Source organism: Apostichopus japonicus, chromosome 17 (genome assembly GCF_037975245.1).
Source record: "Apostichopus japonicus isolate 1M-3 chromosome 17, ASM3797524v1, whole genome shotgun sequence".
Classification (NCBI taxonomy): domain Eukaryota; kingdom Metazoa; phylum Echinodermata; class Holothuroidea; order Aspidochirotida; family Stichopodidae; genus Apostichopus; species Apostichopus japonicus.
Genome location: NC_092577.1, coordinates 24,991,169 through 25,011,126, shown reverse-complemented (window position 1 = coordinate 25,011,126; position 19,958 = coordinate 24,991,169). Strand labels below are relative to the sequence as shown.

General features: G+C 38.5%; 2 protein-coding genes across 2 annotated transcripts; one reads left to right on the top strand and one right to left on the bottom strand.

Annotated features, from left to right (window-relative positions):
• Positions 1–7,229: 7,229 nt before the first annotated feature.
• LOC139984831 (uncharacterized) lies at positions 7,230–12,253 on the bottom strand. The gene is made up of 2 exons (XM_071998929.1): positions 12,038–12,253; positions 7,230–11,420 (listed from the first exon to the last, which is right to left on the bottom strand). The coding sequence occupies exons 1-2, from the start codon at positions 12,242–12,244 to the stop codon at positions 9,054–9,056; spliced, it is 2,574 nt and encodes an 857-aa protein (XP_071855030.1). The 5' UTR covers positions 12,245–12,253; the 3' UTR covers positions 7,230–9,053.
• Positions 12,254–13,355: 1,102 nt separating this feature from the next.
• On the top strand, positions 13,356–18,870 carry LOC139984832 (BEN domain-containing protein 5-like). Its single transcript, XM_071998930.1, has 6 exons — positions 13,356–13,581; positions 14,114–14,259; positions 15,074–15,341; positions 15,849–15,994; positions 16,575–16,788; positions 17,652–18,870. The coding sequence occupies exons 1-6, from the start codon at positions 13,356–13,358 to the stop codon at positions 17,783–17,785; spliced, it is 1,134 nt and encodes a 377-aa protein (XP_071855031.1). The 3' UTR covers positions 17,786–18,870.
• The last annotated feature ends 1,088 nt before the right edge of the window (positions 18,871–19,958 follow it).

Here is a 19,958-nt window from a genome sequence, read left to right as displayed (position 1 = left end):
CCTTGGATCAAATCCATAATCATACATCTGTGGTTTTGTGATAGAGCCTGCAACAAGGACCAGGAGTTGTTGCTGCAGATGTGGTCATCTGTGGTCTATCATGTACTAGGACAGCATGAGTGGGCAGATCATCCTAACTTACCACTATTTCAGAAATGTAGCAATGATCCACTGACAGATCTGCAGCAGAGAAAGAAAGTATGGCTGAAGGAAGGATCATGTGCCCACTAAGCACTGAAGAAGGTAGCCCTGACTAAGCGACTTTTCAAGGACATTACATTTCTTGCAGAGTTCATGCATACTGGTGCCCTTGAGGTTTTTCACAATGTCCTTTTGAAGTATGCGCCGAAGAGATTGGAGTTCGATTATTCTCCAATGACAGCTCGCTTGAAGTTACCTGCCATTGACCACAACCAGACTGTTGGACGGGCAAAGGCCGTTGCGAAGAAGCCTCACAAAGGCTCTTCCCAACGAGGGGAAATACAGTACAAGAAGGTAAGAGTTGGTTGCTGAAGGCGAGTTATGAAGTCAAGAACTATGATTATGTCAAAGATTTAATGAAGGGGGTTGTAGATCGAAGACGGACAAGGACAATTGAGTTGCTCCCTGTTGGCCTGTCACGGCCGGCCCTCGTTCACAGTTCCTTGCGGAATAGGGCAATTATTGTACAGGGACGTCATTCTGCGTATTGCGTTCTGTGCATTCAAGGCTGAATGGTTGCAGGCTCCGTGATCTTGCCTGGAGAATTGCACAGAGAATTGGAGAATTGGTGACCAATCTAAAAAGGTATCATTGGCGATTGGGTGATGAAGTGTTTCCGAGGACCGGCTGTGACAGCTCATGTTTTTTGGCATTGTTGCTTTGTTTTAAACTTATGGGAGTGGTTCCAGACCTGGACCGACCGTTTAACGGGAGACCGGTAGGACAGGGCAGGGCAGGACAGGACAGGACATGGTCGGTAGGACAGGGCTTAAAGCCATTTTCTATGGGGTAGATCCTCCAGTTTGTTCGGTTGCTGTGTTGCAGCGTATTATATTTCTTTGTTCTATTCTGAAAGATAACTTGTTTGGATGAATAGATGTGATGTGGTTATCAGGGGCAAGTTTGCCAGTTGGCAGGCAGTCCTGGAGGCGGTGAAGTGTGACATTCGCCTTCAGGTTGAAAGCGATTTTCGCCGTTTATCTGGGGCTGCCTTCTTTGGCAGAACGTGTGCAGGAGAGGGGTGTTTCGTTTCGCTCCGTGCTGGTCGTCCTTTTGTGGTTTTGTGATTATTTTAGTTGGTTATTGGGGTGTTGTCTCTGCAAGTCGGTGGGCGTATTTTACTTTTTGGCTCGCTTGACTTGAGGTTTCTTTCTTAGAATGGGATGTTAAGGTAGTGCCGTTTGGCCGTGACGTTTTTTAATCCCGCGGGCGGGTCACGTAAAAAGTACATCTTTGAAGAAATTTGTAGGCCAGAATAAGGGTACTGGAGGAAGGGAAAGCTCACTCAGGTAACAATGAAGAAACGGGGCTCCTACTATCGCAATGCGATCACCCAAAATGACACAGTAGAAGCAATGCAAAAATCCATATTTGCTATAGCTGATGCATAGCTCAAGCTCCGATGAAAGGCCAACGCATCAGCGGTGTCCAACTGGAGAGTAATCTTGGTGTTTGTACCAAAAGGCTGTAGCATCCAACGGGGATGTAATGGTTCCTAAAAGTCATCAGCCACTATCCAAAGGCCATCACAGAACTGCTACTCCCATTGTTTCACCGACTCTCTAATGAGTCTGTCTTCAAGAGGTGCATGAGAAAAAGACGCAAAACGCTAACGAGTTGTTGAATGCACTTGTATGGAAGAGATGCCCAAAGTAACACTTTGTTTCACAGACTCTGTTAAAACTGCGCTTTTTACGTTCGAAGACAACGGACACGGATCAAAGGTCAACAGAACCAAAAAAACAAACAATCCCAGCCTGTATAACAACCACCAAAACCCACCAAACACAAATCTCTCACTATCGTAGCGTTTAACGTGACGTGAAAAGGACACGGACCCAAAAGCCAACAGAAGCAAAACAAAAAGACTACAAACCACAAACAGAAGAAAAAAACCAACCAACCAACCCATATTATGAGAGATCCTCAAAACCCAATACTTAACAACCATATAAAACAGGAAGGACAAGTTGATGAAATAGTTCAACCTGTAAGTCAATAGGGAGATTGAGATTGTTTGACTTGGATAAAAGACCAAGAGAGCACCTCTAGCCCGAGTGACTTGGCTTTAGAGAATCTATTGTTAAAATAAAACACAGTACCAAGACAAGTATATTTATCTATAATATCAACAGCATAACCTCCAAAGTGAAGACTGTTTTTCCCCTGTTACCTCTGTAAAAAATAATAACTTTTGTTGTATCTGTGTTAACTACAAGTTGCCAAGTTTCGCAGTACTTATGTACTGCGTCAAGAGCTAATTGCAAATCTTTGTAATTTTCTGCCATTACAACAGTATCATCTGCATACAATAAGGTAAATAACCGTCAGTATAGCTCGAAGTCATCGCTACTGAGATTCTCTTTGAAACAATTCAACATAGTGTCAAGACCCTTATAATACTCAAAGTACTCAAAATCCTGCAAAAAGATAGAAAAGAGAATTGGGGATAAATTTCCACCTTGTCTAACTCCTACATTACAACTGAAGAAATCAGATTTACTCCCATTGTTCAAGACACAAGTTCGCATTATCATGCATATTTACCTCCAATATTCAGGGACAACAATTTTGTCCGAAGTGAAACTCGATCTACGGGGTCAAACGCCTTCTTATAATCAATAAATCCACAGTATCCCCTTCTCCTTTGCCAATTATAAATACTGATAATAGAGTGTACAGCCAAAATATGGTCAATTGTACAATGCCGATACCATTACTTGAGAGAAAGCAATTTATACGTTCATTTAGGACAGCGGTAAACAACTTTGTAATAACCATGGGTAGTTATCAGTGTCACCTTTTGAGCCTTTTCCTTTGTAAATTGGTTTAATCAAAGCAATCGTCCAGTCAGAAGGGACCTTACCGGAATCTAAGACAAGATTGAAGAGTTAAACAATGAGCTCCTTGATATGTGTGGAACAATACTTAATGAATTCATTTGGAATTCCATCAGTCCCAGAGGTTTTTTTTTTTTTAATTTCTTGATCTATTCACACACTTCAGTAAAAGTAACAGGGTTATTAAGCTCATAACTCAAAAGCGAGTTGTAAAAATCTTTGTTTGCCGGCATGTTATTGCGCTGCTGCCCAGCATTGTTAGCAGTAAGGTTGCTGAAATGCTCAAAGAAGGTTTGTAGTGAGATATTATTATTACTGAAACATTACTTCCAGTTGCTTTATTAATAGTATTCCAGTACTTAGAAGGATCAGCCTTTTTAACCATCCTAATCTCATTATGCAGTTTTGTATAATAATCATTTTTAGCAGTTTTAGTACATTTCCTGTACATTGCATGTGAATCTTGCTGTCTTGAGACTTAACAGTTTTAAAAAGCCTTTTACAAGTACTTGTAAACCACACTTTACTCTTGGAAGGTTTACAATTTGTATGTTTTGTTGAGCTTTAATTGATCATGTCAGCACAATACGCACTATCCTTGAACACACCTTTAAGTTTGTCAATTAAGTTATCAATAGTCTGCTCAAAGATATTACTCAGGTCAGTGTTATCGATGTTATTGGATACATCATTGATAGTATTTGTAAAAGTGGAGTGATCATTATAATTCCAAACAAAGTTTTCAATGCAAATAGGCCCTGCAGGATGCAACTACCACTACTACAACTACCACTTGCAGAATCATCACTTTGAAAATGTGACAATTTGTTGGTTTTAAACACAATACAAATTGGTGAGTGCTTGTGTAACGAATTAACATAAAAGTTATTAATGCCCATCATCAGTTCTGGTGATGCAATTGCATAATCAATAGTACTCTGGTAATGGTATGTAAATCTACCCACTTTCCTATATATTCCAAACCGACCGTTTACCAAGCGAATGTCAGTGCATCTACATAGATCAATTAAACGATGACCATTGTTATTGGTACATGTGTCCATGTTATGTCTGTCAATGCATATTCCTAAACAATCAAGATCATCCTTAGTACTACTTACATCACGAAACAAATTGCAAGATGTGTCAAAGCCTTCATTGTTATGAATACCACTACCTTCAATAAAGTCATCAATCACACCTGTTCTTGAGTTAAAGTCACCAACAACAAACAATGGAGCATTATACCTAGATTTCAATGCAATGCAATCATTCATAATATCGTCAAAAAGTTCAAAATTGTGGTATCTAGAACCCTCATGGGTATATAAACTGCACCAAGTATAAAATCAAAGCCCCAAATTGTATCATCAAAGTTGATCCAAAGAATGCAATCAGAAGTTGTATCAACCAGAATAACAATTCTTCGACAACTTTTTGGAAATTAACACTGCTAAGCCATGGATTCCACCATATTTTTTTTACTTCTAGATAATTTCTTACCACAAATTATATGAAAGTTTGGAAAACAACTTGTATCAATGCTATATTAATTTGTTTTGCTTTCAGATATACATATGATTTAAAATTCAGTAACATACTCATGAAAACCTAAAATGTTGAAAAAATTGGAAAGAAAATTTGTATGGTACTGTATGATCATCAGAAAAGTTTGTAAAGATAAGTCCAAGTAAAATTTTAGCATGTTCACCTCTTCTTCACTCCATCCAAGTTTGGAAACTTCATCGCATGAATCCACAACAATCCTCGTTTGGGCACCACCCTCAGCTTGGATTACGCCGTGAATTTTTCCGTGAATGGTCCACACCTTAAGAACATTTGGTAGCTTCCATAGCTTTAACAATTCTGTGACGTAACTTCGTCAAGTCATCGTTTATGTATATATCTTTCATCTCAGCTTTGTGTCTCATGACTTTCTTGGCCTTCATAATGTTCGATTTTACTGAACGTGTGACGAATCTCACGATGTCAGGTCTTGGTTTCCTCCCATTCCCGATGATCCTATGACAGGTGCTGATATCTTCCTTACCCATTGAAACATGAATGTCATTGGCAAGCTTCACAATTTTGGGGTCCAAATCTTCATCCTCCGTTTCTTGCAACCCAAATATGCGGATATTGTCTTTTCGATGTACTGCTCTTTTCAGTCTCAAATCTTTGCACCTGTATCTCATGTTTAATTTTGCCCAACTCTTCCCTCTCGCTCATAAGGGAGTTCATTTCTTCCCTAATGTTTTCCATTATCGCTGAGGTTGTAGAGTTAATTGCTTCAGTAACCGCCTTCATAATCATTGGCTGCATCGCTACAACGACTGACCTAATGACTTTCGATAAATCTGTAGGGGAGGTTTCCGAGCCTAGCGTTACACCTTGAGACGTTGCGTTGTACCGATACCATGTTGCTGAAAACTATCCTTTACTAACTTCTCTTCTCTTCTCTGAACATCACCGTCAGTGTTCTTTTCATCCATTAGGACTTTAAACGGATTGACGTGAAGAAAATGTTTCTTCTTCGACACTGGCCTCACTGGAGTTGAGGCAGGTTCATTCCTCTTTTTAGGGATGTTTGTTTTGTGAACGATGCGAACTTTGAGACGCCATCTTGTAGCCACGTCGTTCATTTCATTCCTATAATCATTTGACAAAAGTGTAACAGGGAATGCATGAAAAAATGGAAGGTAGTGGTAATAATTCTCACACAACTTCAATCAGTATAAATTTAGTCATAATTGTGCTCCTTCTGTTCTTTCACAACTGTGTCTTTTTTGGCATATTTGCAGATAATAAAGTCCAGAAAAGGCAAAGGAAATATCCTGTTCTCACCAAATGTAAGATGCCACGTAGAGAGTCAAGTGAGTAGTTGAATACATGTTCAATTTATTTTGACCCTTACCAAGCATTCTGGTGGGGAGGGTTGCTGACCTAGAGAATAGTACAAATGGCCTTGAAAGTCAATAGCACTATATAGCTTAGGTGTAGCTTAACAAAACTTTCAATTTACACCTTCAACCTCCAGGAGAAGGGGGTTTGGACAAATCATTTCATCACTCCAACCTCCTGGGATATAATCTGACACCATTGAACTTGGCAATTGACTAAAATGTTTGAAAATCCTGTATGAAAGATTTGCAGGGTAAAAGTCATGGTACTGCGTTTATTAAATCCCAATACATGCAGGCTTTAGGCTGGTATCCCAGTGTGAATTTCAAGGATGTTCAGTCAGTCAGACCCCTTCCTTTGCCTACCTTGCAATAGAAATGTCAAATGGTATGCTTATTGGCTCATGCCTGGTGAGGGTTGCAAAAAAGATGTTGCTATAAGTAGTTCTTGATAATGGAACTGTTTATATAAATTACTTACATGATTTTCCTGCCAGTGACTTGTAGGCATGAAAAAATAACTGACGCAGGCATGAAAAATCAACTGATGCACATCCTTCAAATGATGCCCGAACTGGTGCAGAAGTGATAAGACTGGTAAGTTCATTCACATAAATTTATTCACTCAAGGGATTGATAAAGATGATGAAAAGTTGCTAAAGTATGAATCTATGCAAAGATCAAGCATGTGTTTGTGTAACATGTTTCATCTTCAAGTGCTTTTTACGTGACCCGTCATACGGGATACAAAACGTCACGGCCAAACGGCACTACCAAACCATCCCATTCTTACAAACGAACCTCAGGTCAAGCGAGCCAAAAAAAAAAGTACATACGCTCACCGACCTGCAGAGACAAAACGCCCAACCCCCCACTGAAATATTAAAAAACTACAAAAGGACGACCAGCACGCAGCGAAACAAAACACCCTTCCCCAGCACACCACCGTCCAAAAAAGGCAGCCCTAGATAAACGGCGAAAATCGCCTTCAACCTGAAGGCGAATGTCAGACTTCACCGCCTCCAGGACTGCCTGCCAACTGGCAAATTTCCCCCTAAAAACAACATCACATCTATTCCTCCAAATAAGTTCTTTTACAACAGAACAAACATAAATAATACGCTGCAACACAGCAACGGAACAAACTGGAGGATCTAATCCATACAAGACAAAACCCTGTCCTACCGACCAGGAACGGTCTCCCGTTAAACGGTCGGTCCAGGACTGAAACCACTCCCACAAGTTCAAAACAAAGGGGCAATGCCAAAAAACATGGGCAGTACTCTCTACCCTAGTAGAAATTCCAGTAGAACCCAGTTAAAAAATCAACTAGGTTCTACTAGGGCCTACTATGTTTAACTGGTTTTTAACTGTGTTTAACTGGGTCTTACTGGGTTCCAACTGGGCTATGCTGTACATGAGCTACGTTCAACTGGGTTTACACAATGTTCAACTGGGTTTGTTCAGGCCCAACTGAATTTGAACTATGTTTGAACTGGTCCAGCTGGGCTTCAACTAGGTTTCACTGGTTTTTGCACTAGCCCAACTGGGTTTGAACTATGTTGACTGGTGAACTGACCCAGCTGGGGTTTAACTAGGTTTCACTGGTTTGCACAGGCCCAACTGGGTTTGAACTGTGTTTACTGGTGAACTTGCCCTGTTGTGATTGAACTAGGTTTCACACTGGCCCAACTGGGTTTGAACTATGTTGACTGGTGAAATTTCCCTGTTGGGTTTGAACTAGGTTTCACATTGGCCCAACTGGGTTTGGACTATGTTGACTGGTGAACTTGCCCGGCTGGGTTGAACTAGGTTTCACTGGTTTTGCACTGGCCCAACTGGGTTTAGACTGTTGACTTGTGAACCTGCCTAGCTGGGGTTGAACAAGGGTTCACTGGTTTTGCACAGGTTTGAAGTAGGCTGTTGGTTTTTACAGGTTTTTAATGAAGAAGATATACAACTAAAACTAGGATAGAATGGCTTTATGTTAATAACAGGAACCAATTAATTGATAGTATATACAGGAAGCTAGTGACATTTCCCAATGCCAATGCCCTGGTCCTCATCTAAGAACTTGTAATGATGTATTACCAATAAAATACTGATAGTTATTTACCTCCCACATAAAAGGATAAAAAATAAACAAAACACACAGTGCATTCAATTTATAATATAGTTTTATTCTTTATCATGCAAAATCGTTGATATGATGTTTTATATATTTGCACATTGTAATATCTTAATAAGTTGAAAAAAGTAATACTCCATGTTCAAACTGTATCGCATGAAGTATTAAGGTAATTTTTGATGAGGAAGATATAGAAGTAAAAGTAGGATAGATTGGCTTAATGGTAAGATGAGGAACCAGTTAATTCACCGATCGACTTATATATATATATATACAGTCTATACATGTAGTGACATATTCCAATGCCCTAGTTCTAATCTAAGAACTTGTAATAAAGTACTGATAGTTACCTCCCCCATGAAATGATAAAAAATAATATAAACAAAACACACAGTGTATTAACTTATAATATAGATTTATTCTATATTATATAATATATAATCATTGATATAATGTATTATATATTTGCACATTGTAATATCATAATACAGTGTAAGATGGAAAAAGTAATATTCCATGTCCAAACTATATATTGCATGAAGTATAAAGAAATTGCATTGTTGCATTCACAAAGGTTTAACAATTAAAGGCTGCAGCATCAGGCACCCCTAAATGAATTATCCCCATGACTTTCATGGTTGAGTGAAACCCTGTAGATAGCAACTTTCTAGCTGAACAGCTGTCATTGCACTGCACTGACCACAGGTAAAATATGTACAGTAACTCTTTCTGGCCCAAAACATGTAGAACATGTGAACAAAAGCCTGCTCATGGATTGTTCTTCCCAGGGTTTCATTAGACATAAAAAAAGAAGGCCAAGGCCCCCATTTTATTGTGTGTGTTAGCATGTGTATTGTATATGATTGATATAATTAATGGTTGCTAACTCTCTGTTCTTAATCATAAGTAACAATGTTGTTGAGTTCACATAATGAAATGAATTAGTGCTGTGTACCTATCTTTGTCAAGTAAATATGTGCAATACTATAAAGCCACATAGCTGGCTGGGAAACATATGAAACTCCTCTCGCCAACATCAACTAAAAAACAACTTCCACACAGTTCAGTTGCTGCAATTGCTGAGACATTTTCAGAAAGATGTGCACACAACTTTATGTGGAAAACATCAGTATTGTTTTGTGGGTCTTGAAAACCATTATCTGGGACAAAGTGCATCATTTTATACAAAATAATGCATTCATTTTGTATACATAACACTTTTTGGATCCTTCCAACCTGTCCATTTGACAAGTAAAACATTGTGCAGTTGCGCCGTGTAGCTTTGGTGTATTGCTGTGAATGATATATGATACCATCTTTCCCCAAACGCTTATATACCACTGCTTCATTTACTACTTCAAGTTCATTGACAAGTAAAGCATTTTGCTCAGCATTACTTAATAGCTGAACAGAGCCTGCGCCATATAATTCCACTGAATCCATAAATTCTGTTGGCTTGAGCTTTCGGGGAGAAAGCATTTCCTTACAGAAGGCTTTGATTCTGTCGGATACCATATAATTTGCTCCAAACAATGGCAGAGCCCTTACAAGGAAAAACTTGTACATGGCTTGTAGCATTATACCCCTATTGCCCTTTAAGACATTCTTGATTTCTCCATTTGCTGTTTCAAAGGGGAAACATGAATGCGTCCAAAGAGGTCCCCACATTTTGACACTTTTTGCCAGATGGACTAATGAGTGGACATTGGAAGTCATTGCTTTTTCCCCATAAAGCAACTGCATATGACCTACAAAATTAAACAATAAAATATCAGCTGTATTGACATCCTCTGGACTAAGGGACTTTTGAAGTAAGATGTAGCAACCCTGAACAAGTGCGTAGAAGTGTCTCAAATACTGCTCTGGTAAAACACCATGCAAGCATGGGATGGAAAAATAAAATAACCAGTTGTACCACTCAATGGCTTTCCAGTGTTTCCTTTCTGTAATTGGTCGTGGCATACGAGACACAAATGATGGAACCTTAATTGATTTGAGAATTTTATCAAGCCTATTCAAAACATTTGGTTGACCAATATAATAGACACTGTTTGCTGGGCTACTAAACCAAAGTTCAGCAAGTTGTCTTGCTACACCAAGGAGAAGGCAGTGCATGAAATCAGGAGGGAAACCCCAGACTAATGGAAACTTTGGCAAATTTATTACAGGTGTTGGACCTTTGACACCACGTATGATGCGACCTTCATCTAAAGCCTTGACCATGTCTTCCAGCACTTCATCATCACATCGCTCAGCATGATCACAAACATCAACAGGGTACTTGACCACCCTCTCTACTGCTCGCCCTGGATGATAACATAAACCACAGCCCATGTATCCATTAAACTGCAGGCGGTTTTGCAAAGCTGCCCTGGCAGGAGCATCAGCACAACAACAAATTCCGTAGAATTTGCTTCTAATTATTTCACCCTCATTTTCCCACTCAACACCATCATCAGCCAAAATTCTTGCTTCTCTTACAAACTTTTCTAAAAATATATTCATACGAGGCCCTTTTTGGCCGAACCATACACCAGCAAGCAGTAAATTTTTCATTCTTAAACTTGGTGGAAGCTCATTAATCATGATATAGATTGGCCAAAGGGAGTAACTTGCAGACTTGAACACTGGCATTCCATCTGTATTAAAAGTGTATGTGAAGTTATTTGGAAAATTATGTACTTCTTCAAGATTTTTGTAAATTTCACCATCAAAAATATCTTCCAAATTTCCTTCCTGTTTCTTATGTCTGTTGTACCTATAAGCCAGATTGACTGTTATGTCCTCCCTTTCAAATAAAGTCTTTATCTGATGCTTCAGACTAGATGTAATGAAAAAGTTACTATTTTGCATGTTTCCAACATTGCAATCTCTCTGACAATGTGGGCAAGAGACAACACCTACATTTACGCCTTGCCAGGTTCTAACAAAGCTCAAACAATAACTGCAATAAAAATGAAATGATAAATTCAAAAAATTGCTTTTAAATAACTTCTCAAATACATATTTTGATGCTGGTATAACAACTCTTCCTAATATGCTATTAATAATATGCAGAAGATCCACCATGGCAGCTGTAGACAGACAATGCCGCATCACAAAAGTCATGACCATCAGGATTACCTCAGCCTTTGTTACTTGTGATCCCTGGAAAAGTGGTTCATTCAGTGTCTCATCTGCCTGGAATGCTGCTTCATCATCTGCTGGGACATCACTATCTGTCTCTGAAGAGGATGAGGGGCTGCTGGGTTCTTCAGATGGTGGACCTGAATCATCACTCTCCCTTTCAACTGTTGAGTCAGCTGCTGCAGTGTTTCCAGAACAATTCCCTTCAGAAGCAGATGAAGAAACCTGAAAAATATACAAGTATGGCAATTGATATACGGCCAAGCGAATGTGGCACAGAGTACAACACTGCAAAAATAATTAAAATTAGCCGCTTCATTTTTTTTAAAATCACCACGGTAGCAATCTTGCTTTCATTATCCTGCATCAGGAACAATTTTTTTCTGCACCCACACCCAATGATCCTTGACATGGGACACTTAGTTTGTATGCCTACAGGATATATGTATGCCTATTTACAGGTAATTACGAATACAAGTCACTTATAATGAAGTTCACCACAAATTAGTTCGCTGCAGGTAGAGTTCCCTCACAGGTAAAGATCATCACAGGCAATGTTTGCTGCACCTACACGAAAGTAGGGTATCATTTTGGCATTCTAACGGCCGAAAATAAACATCATTTTGGCATTTTAACGGCCGGAAATAAAAATATGCCTTTTTTTAAATTTTGGTTTGGTGAGGCAATTTGGTTGATTTGAAGGGGAAATAAATGTCTAAAAGCCTTTTCATGTGAAATAAGTTACATGGCAGGTCCTAAGCATAACACTTGGGTCTGGACCTAATAAATATTGGAGAATTCGGACCTACAGTATCAATATCTTATTGATTAAGTTTTCTTACCATTTCACCGTAACTGCTATGGACATCATCGTTAGGTCTACCATCTTCACTGGATGTGGAACAGTTGAAATCTCTGGACCAATTGTTTTCTAATTGTCCCTTCTTGAGAGTCTTACTGCCTTTTTTATAACGATTCAGGGTCCTCCGAGGAATGGTTGGTTCTTCATCACTAGAATTTATATTTTTTCTTAGGTCTAACAGAAACATTGTTCCTTTTCCTTCCTCGATTTGGATCCATTTGTCTAGGGCCTACAGCGATATCCAAGATTCGAACTTGTCAATATTTCTTGTGCATACCGAGACCAGCCTAGCCTAGAATTAGGCTAGTATGAGTCCAACGAAGTTCGTTAGGTACATTTAATGGACGCCTGTACGTAAAAAATATGCACGGTGTATAAATACTTTCCGTACTACCGGCTAGGCTAGGGTTACACGCAGTAAATACATGTACAGTATCGTACCAATGTCCAAACAATGTCAATACGACGCAACAAAACCGTATTACACTTCAATAAAAGTATAAATAAATGTTGTATTTACATAACTGCACGTAGATGAGATAACTTCTCGAAGAAACTAGCAATATAATAAACCTATAGCCGACCAGGCAAGAATCGCAATTCAGATGAAAAATACACAAGACTGCTTTTATTTTAGGCGTAATTGTATCGGGAATGTTATTATGAGAATTCGTAAGCAGTAACCGTATCGTAATATATTGAAACTGCTAAATTAGCCAACTTATGAGGGGGGTAAAATAAATCTTGGTCATATTTATCACAGTTTTGATTGAACTAATAAACTATTGTACCGTATTAAATAAAAATAAAATACGTTTACTGTTCATCAAATTTAAAAATTAATTATGTTATACTTTTTTCGGCGATTTGAACAATTGGTAGGCAAAATGCCTTCCTAGTACAGAATGGTATGATCCGACTGAATTTGCACTTTGACATTTGTTTTGCGTTAGCGCTAAATTTATAAATTCCGAAACCGCAAACCCACGTTAACAGAAGCCTCGCAGAATCGCAATTTGTAACAGATTTTATCAACAATTTCAAATTATTACCGCGGCTGAGTTCCCTTGTTTGTGATCTTTATATTATTGACACATACTTGTAACGTTATAATTGATTTTACACGTGCTTTTTAACATAAATATTTGAATTGAACTGAAACTTGATAGTGGCCTAGGACTATTGTATAGGCTAGTCCTAACAAACCTGTTTCCTAATACTACATTCACTAACGTTAGACATAACCTAACGTTATAGTTGCCTAGCTTATTGGAGCCTAGCTTAGTTAATAAGGCATAATGTCAATTTCTTATGCATACATTAGGTATCTTAAAGATCAGGAACGTGAAATTGTGAATGTAAATCACATTAAGAACTTTCACCCGGAGCATGAACTAGACTTTATACCTAATAAAGCATATATGGTCCAATGGCTGGCAATTGACAGCGACGATGAAACAGAGATTGATTCCAACTTACAGGACCCGGACTCATGGTACAAGGCACAAATTTTATTGTTGGCAGGTACTTGTTCAAACTGTTGGCTAGTCTATATGCATATAGGCTATTGTGTCCAATGCAATTTACATAGTATAATTAACTGTTGTTAGTTTGCCTCTTTTGTTTGTGCACCTACACTAGTTAATCCATATCACCATAGCTGAACACCAGATGGTAACAGCCTCGGTCAACACAGCATAATTAGCTTAACATATAAAGAGTGTTGACAAGTAAAGAGGCTTTAACTAAAACGGTAAACCACACAGGGAATATGTTTGTGGATAAATATTTTGTCGCTTAACTTATGCATGTTTGAACAATGTACTTTAACCAGTACATTTTGGAATTTAATTGAAGAAGGCAGGTGGAGGGGAGGGGTGTGGGTGTTAAAAGCAGGGGGTAAATAATGGCTAGAGAATTACTGGGTGGAAATTTAGGTTTTATTTTTCCAATTTCCTCCCTCCATCCCCCCCCCCCCCCTCCGATATGGCAACCCTGCTTACCATTTGATCCATCTTACCCACTAAATAGTCACATTCTTTGTTTTTGTTTACAGCTTCAAGAAAGGAGCTAGAGAAGAAGTTAGAAGGCACACGTGTCAAAGTGTCCAAAGTCTTTGACACATCAGTGGAGGACTCCTCTGAAGATGAAAGTGCTTCGTCATCTTTACGTCAGGAAATGTTAGATTCAGGGAAAGCAAGGGTAAATATTTTATTGTTCAATGTCTTGTTTATGAGACGCTACAATAAGTACATTCTCTTTGGCCACATTTGCAAATGCTATTAGAGTTGGTGGGATTAGAAGTGATTTCATAGTTCAACATTTATTGTTTTGCCTATAATTAATATTTGAAGGTTTTACCAACTAGTAAGCTGCTAAAGCCCAATGATTCATTTATCCCCAGGAATCACACAACGTAAGGTAAACCACTTAGTTTCATTCCCTGTACAAGTTTAATCAATCAAATTCTGAGATTTGCCAGAACCATGTTTTGCATAACTTGGTTAAAAAATTCTTCTACTGTATGCATTATCTTTGGACATTATTTTGCCCAACCCCTAGCTGTACCTGTATGGAAGTTCAAATGGGACTTTAATCTGTTTTATATGTTTGTTAATAAATAACAGATATGAACTTATAGAAGTGTCTGATAACTAAATGCAGATTGGTGGCCCACTGTGTGCTTACCAAAAGTTTACATGTACACTCTCATGGTATTTAATATTCACAACACTGCCTAAAATACAAATTGTATGTGTTAATATAGAGTGATAGATATGTGAATGTGCTGTTCGAAGTACTATTAAAAAAGGCCTACAATATTTTGGTCTTTGGTCTACCACATTTATCCCACAATCAAAATATATTTTATTTAAAACAATGGCACTGGATGGGAACATTTGAAATTATTATTATCCACATGTAGAAATATTATATGCTATTAACACTTGTTATCAAAATTATCAAGTTGATTTAGCTAATAAATTCTAATTTGGAATCCATTATGTTTTTTTAGAAAGAGAAAAAAAAAGAACAACAAAAAGCTAAGAGCAGCTCTCTTAAGAAATTGCTGTCAGAACGGCTTGAGTGCCGAAAAAGGAGTGCTGTTTTTGGAGATGAACCAGAAATGAAGAGGAAATGCCATGGTCTGGAGATGAAAAACCAAGAGCTGATGACAAGAAACAAGGAACTGGGGGCAAAGATGAAAGAAGTGCAGGATTTGAACATCCGACTGCAGAGAGCACTGTTGGAAAAACTGAGCTGCCCACATTGTGAAAAGAAAGGTAGTATTGCTTTATTAAGTTGAAGGTTCTCACTTATTAACAAGCATTTTGAAATTGTACCTAACAAGGTTACATGTACATAGCCTATGTATACCATATCTGTGCAAATAACCAGTTGATTTAGACATAGGTTTCCAATTTAAGATGTCACCATCAAAAGAGGCTCACAGATATTTCAAAATTTACCAATTGCCTTGACCGTTGTTCAAACATGGAGTGTCCTATTGGCATAATGATATACTTTGCGAAAGTCATTAGTGAAGTATACAGCATACACGTTTATGCTACAAATGTGAGGATGCCCTACACTGAACATTATGAACATTAAACTATCGATCTAATTTCAAGTAAGGCTTCATTTGTACACTATAGATCTACTGTTAACAAAATGAAAAACTTTTTATAGTGTGTTGTTATATTGTGTAGATAACACCATGATCAGCACCCATAAATCTATTCAAATATCAATTAAATATAAATATTTTTTTTATTATTTTCCCTCATCAGATGTCAAGGATCCAAGAAATTCCAAAGAAGTACCAACCAGGCACACCACCTTTCCACCATCTTCACCCGAAATTGTCCCTGAAGAGGAACCTTGTGGGATGGAAAGAAGTGATCGCCCCTCTAAGTACAAAACCACTGGTGATAAGGTAATGCAAAAATGTTTAAGCAACATTAAGGCAGAATGTAACACTTGAGGCAATTATTCTTCCTCTGGAAAAAAGTGATCATGTACTGTATAACTATTGAGAGAGTTTGAAAGGCTTACAAACAAAGCATGCTTGTGCACGTCAGTATGGTCAGTGAGTCAGATAACTACACCAAACAATCACAATCAAACTAGTGCTGTGCATTTCCGGTTCATTGGTTAACCAGTCGAGAAAACCAGTTGCATTATGTTGCCCCATGTACTATACGCCTTGTAGCAACAAATGCAGTGGTAAGATAGCACTAGTTGCGTGGTTTAATTGTCGGCCCACACTTCATGCAATCTAGCATTTTACAAACCTAATTCTTAGGTAATTTCGGGTGATTCTATTTCAAAGCTAATATCAACACGTTTATCAGTAATAATTTCAGAGGTCACGGGAGTACAAACACAGACAATGCACAAGGTTTTTTTTTCTCCAAAGCTCAGCCGAACAAAACTGCTTATCCTGAAATGAAAATGAAGTGAATTAGTGTATTTTTTAAAGAGTGAAGACTATTTTGTTTCATTTTTTTTTGCAGGTTCACATTGGACAAAATGTTTGGTTACCAGTGAAGACATGGGAGATGCTTCAACTGCAAAATAAAAATTCTGTTTTTGTCAAGAATCTGGCCGTGGCAATTTGGGGGTCTGACAAACTAAAAGACAAGTCCGTCGATGGGAAAGCTTGCAACCGCTTTAAAGGGAATGCTGCGAAGCCACCTCTAAGCCCAGTGAAGTTGGACACTATGAAAGGTAAGTGAAAACGGTTAGTCACATGGGAGTTATATTATATATTCAAGCAATCTGGGAGTCATTTGTTGGAAAATAAATGTTGTGGTACACTACGTGCCAAACTTTGGTGTCGGTCCACCCCCACTGAACATTGTTTAGCTACAACCCTGCCAATACTTATCATAAAATAAGAGGTTTTGAACTTAAGTACCCACTCTCTTTATTTTTGGCTAGGCAAAACACTAACATGCAATTTTGAGCAAGTGGGCATGAGTCAAAATGCCAACCAGCAACCTGCCATACATACACATATATATATATATATGTGCAACATCTCAAATATTCCATTTCAAATCTGGTGCATAAATAATATTATAGAAATAAACAAACATGTGGTTATGCTAGCTTGATGATAATAAATGTTAAGGTGGATGTTATCCATTATGCACTAACATAATTTCTTTGATGTATAAAGCAATGATAACTTTAGTGAAAAATTAATAATAATATTGCACTGTTTTTGAACCATGAGTTAAACAAGCAATAAAAATGTTGATACATGCATGTCTAACATGTACTGAGATGCATTACTTGCCAACATAGTGGGACTCTGCTTAGTGTAAAGATCTACTCTGGCAGCCCTGGGACCCACATCTCACTAATCCAAACTTGGGAGCTATGATGTATATATTACATATATATATATATATGTATACATATATATATGTATATATATATGTATATATATATATATGTATATATATATGTATAAATATATATATATACATAGTACAAACATAAGCTTTTATTTCTCTATCGTATACATATGTTTACAGCTGTAGACATTTTTGATTAATCAATCTGTTTTTTCTTTCCTTTTGTAGCATGCTATGAAGATCGGTTGGAGAGGCAGAACCTTTCTAAGGAGGAATTTGCCATCGAGCAAAAGAAGTTTAAAAAATTTATAACAGAAAAAATAATGGATTTGAACAGGACACAAAGGAAAAAGGACCAATAAAAACAAAGTCTGACATGCTACAATATCTAGGGAGGGGAGGGGAGGGATGGATGTTTTATCTTCTTTTGAGATGTTCACCTTGCCACGATGGTGTGCTTTAACTTAAATTATATATACATTTGCTTTTGGAACCCGAGTATATTCTTAAATATCTTGTCAAAAACTGTTACACTCCATCGATTCATATTTTTAATCTTTAAGTACCTTTTTTCAAATTCACACTATAGGATTATTTATTTCATTACTCATACTTCAGATTCCTGCCAGTATATTTCAGTATGTTTCACCTTGCCTATTTTTAAATTTTTATTTCACCTTGCCGTTTATTTTATTTGTATATCTTAAATAAGTTATCAACTTTCTCACAATGTCATGTCTTTCTCACTTATGTATTTCATAACTTATACTTCCTCAGATTCCTGCCAGTATATTTCACCTTGCCTTTTATGTTATTTGTAATTTTAAAATAGGTTTCAGCAAATTTTACTCGTCAATGTCATGTTTTTTTTAAATTGTAGTAGATTTCACATTTTCTTAATACAGTATATTTAGTTCTACAAACAACATATGTTGGCATCCTTCTATTCATGAATTTAAGCTTATCTATTCAATTGTCATATGTAATACTGAGCTCTTTTACCAAATAACCTTTAAATTTAAACCCTTAGGGGGATCCCAACCGGGTCGAGTATTGGACCAGTTGAGAATCCCAGTTCAACCTATTTAAAAATATTAGTAGTAAAACATAGTTGACCCAGTTGAACCCAGTAAAACATAGTTGAACCAGTTGGACCCAGTAAAACATAGTTGACCCAGTAAAACAGTTGAACCAGTTGGACCCAGTTGGACCCAGTTAAACATAGTTGAACCAGTTGGACCCAGTAAAACAGTTGAACCAGTTGGACCCAGTTGGACCCAGTTAAACATAGTTGAACCAGTTGGACCCAGTTAAACATAGTTGAAACAGTTGGGAACCCCAGTTCACCCATTTCAACCTAGTTCAAATTTGGGCCAATTTCCGTATAGAAAATTCCAGTTGAACCCAGTTCAACCCAGTTCAAAAGTTCAACTGGAATTTCCACCAGGGTAAGCTGTCACAGCCGGTCCTCGGGCACAGTCCATCACCCAATCGCCAGTGATACCTTTTCAGATTGGTCACCAAGGCACCGTGTGCAATTCTCCATGCAAGGTCACGGAGCCTGCAACCATTCAGCCTTGAATGCACCGAACGCCATACTTCGACAGGGTGACGTCCCTGTACAAAAATTGCACCCAAGGCCCTATCCCGCAACGAACTGTGAACGAGGGCCGGCCGTGACAGGTCAACAGGGGGCAACTCAATCAGAGCGGACCAAATGACACGCACCACCCTGTTTGGAGTACTACTATGCGGTTCTCTGTTGCTAAACAGCGCCGGGACCCATCGACGCAGGTGCAAACCTCCCCAAAAACGCACAAAATATGAACAAGGCAATCCTGGGTCAGTTACCGCTACAAACAACTGCTTAAATAACAAACAAGTTAACTTACTTCCCAGATGAACCACCCCTAACCCACCCTTCTCCAGTTTTTGGTACATTACCGCCCTTTTGACAAGCTCTGTACCACCCGACCAAATAAATGAAAATATCGCTCTCTCCAACCGCACTAGGACGCGACGCGGAATTGGATACACCGCGCCCGGGTACCACAAGATGGGCGAAACAAAACGATTAACTACGGTGACTTTCCCTAGGATCGAAAGCCAGCGGGTGCCAAAGGTTTCGAGCCTGCTCTCAAATACCTCAGCCCTCTCGCTCCAGGTGACATCACCAGGTGCATCGTAGCCGAACCATATACCATTAATTTTGATATTCTGATCCGACCACGACGCACCGAATGGTAAGTCTCTGTATCTCCAGCTACCAAGACGAAGGCACTTTGTCTTTTCTGGATTCAACTTCGCCCCGGTAGCTCTCTCAAAAATAGATAAATCCTGCGAGAGTGCGCGAAAGGAGCCCAGACTCGAAACAACACATGTCACGTCATCTGCATATTGAGCGCATTTCACTTTGGCACCCCCTGGCACAACGAATGGAACAAGTCTGGAGTCCCTTTCCAAAAGACGAGAGAGGGACTCGCTAAACAAAACATAAAGTAATGGAGACAGAGGGCACCCCTGGCGCACCCCACT

Coding starts and splice junctions, on each gene's coding strand:
- LOC139984831 (XM_071998929.1), bottom strand. CDS start 12,244: ATGTTTCTGTTAGACCTAAGAAAAAATATAAATTCTAGTGATGAAGAA. Junction 11,421..12,037: donor ATAGCAGTTACGGTGAAATG/GTAAGAAAACTT, acceptor TATATTTTTCAG/GTTTCTTCATCTGCTTCTGA.
- LOC139984832 (XM_071998930.1), top strand. CDS start 13,356: ATGTCAATTTCTTATGCATACATTAGGTATCTTAAAGATCAGGAACGT. Junction 15,342..15,848: donor CCCACATTGTGAAAAGAAAG/GTAGTATTGCTT, acceptor TTCCCTCATCAG/ATGTCAAGGATCCAAGAAAT. Junction 15,995..16,574: donor ACAAAACCACTGGTGATAAG/GTAATGCAAAAA, acceptor TTTTTTTTGCAG/GTTCACATTGGACAAAATGT.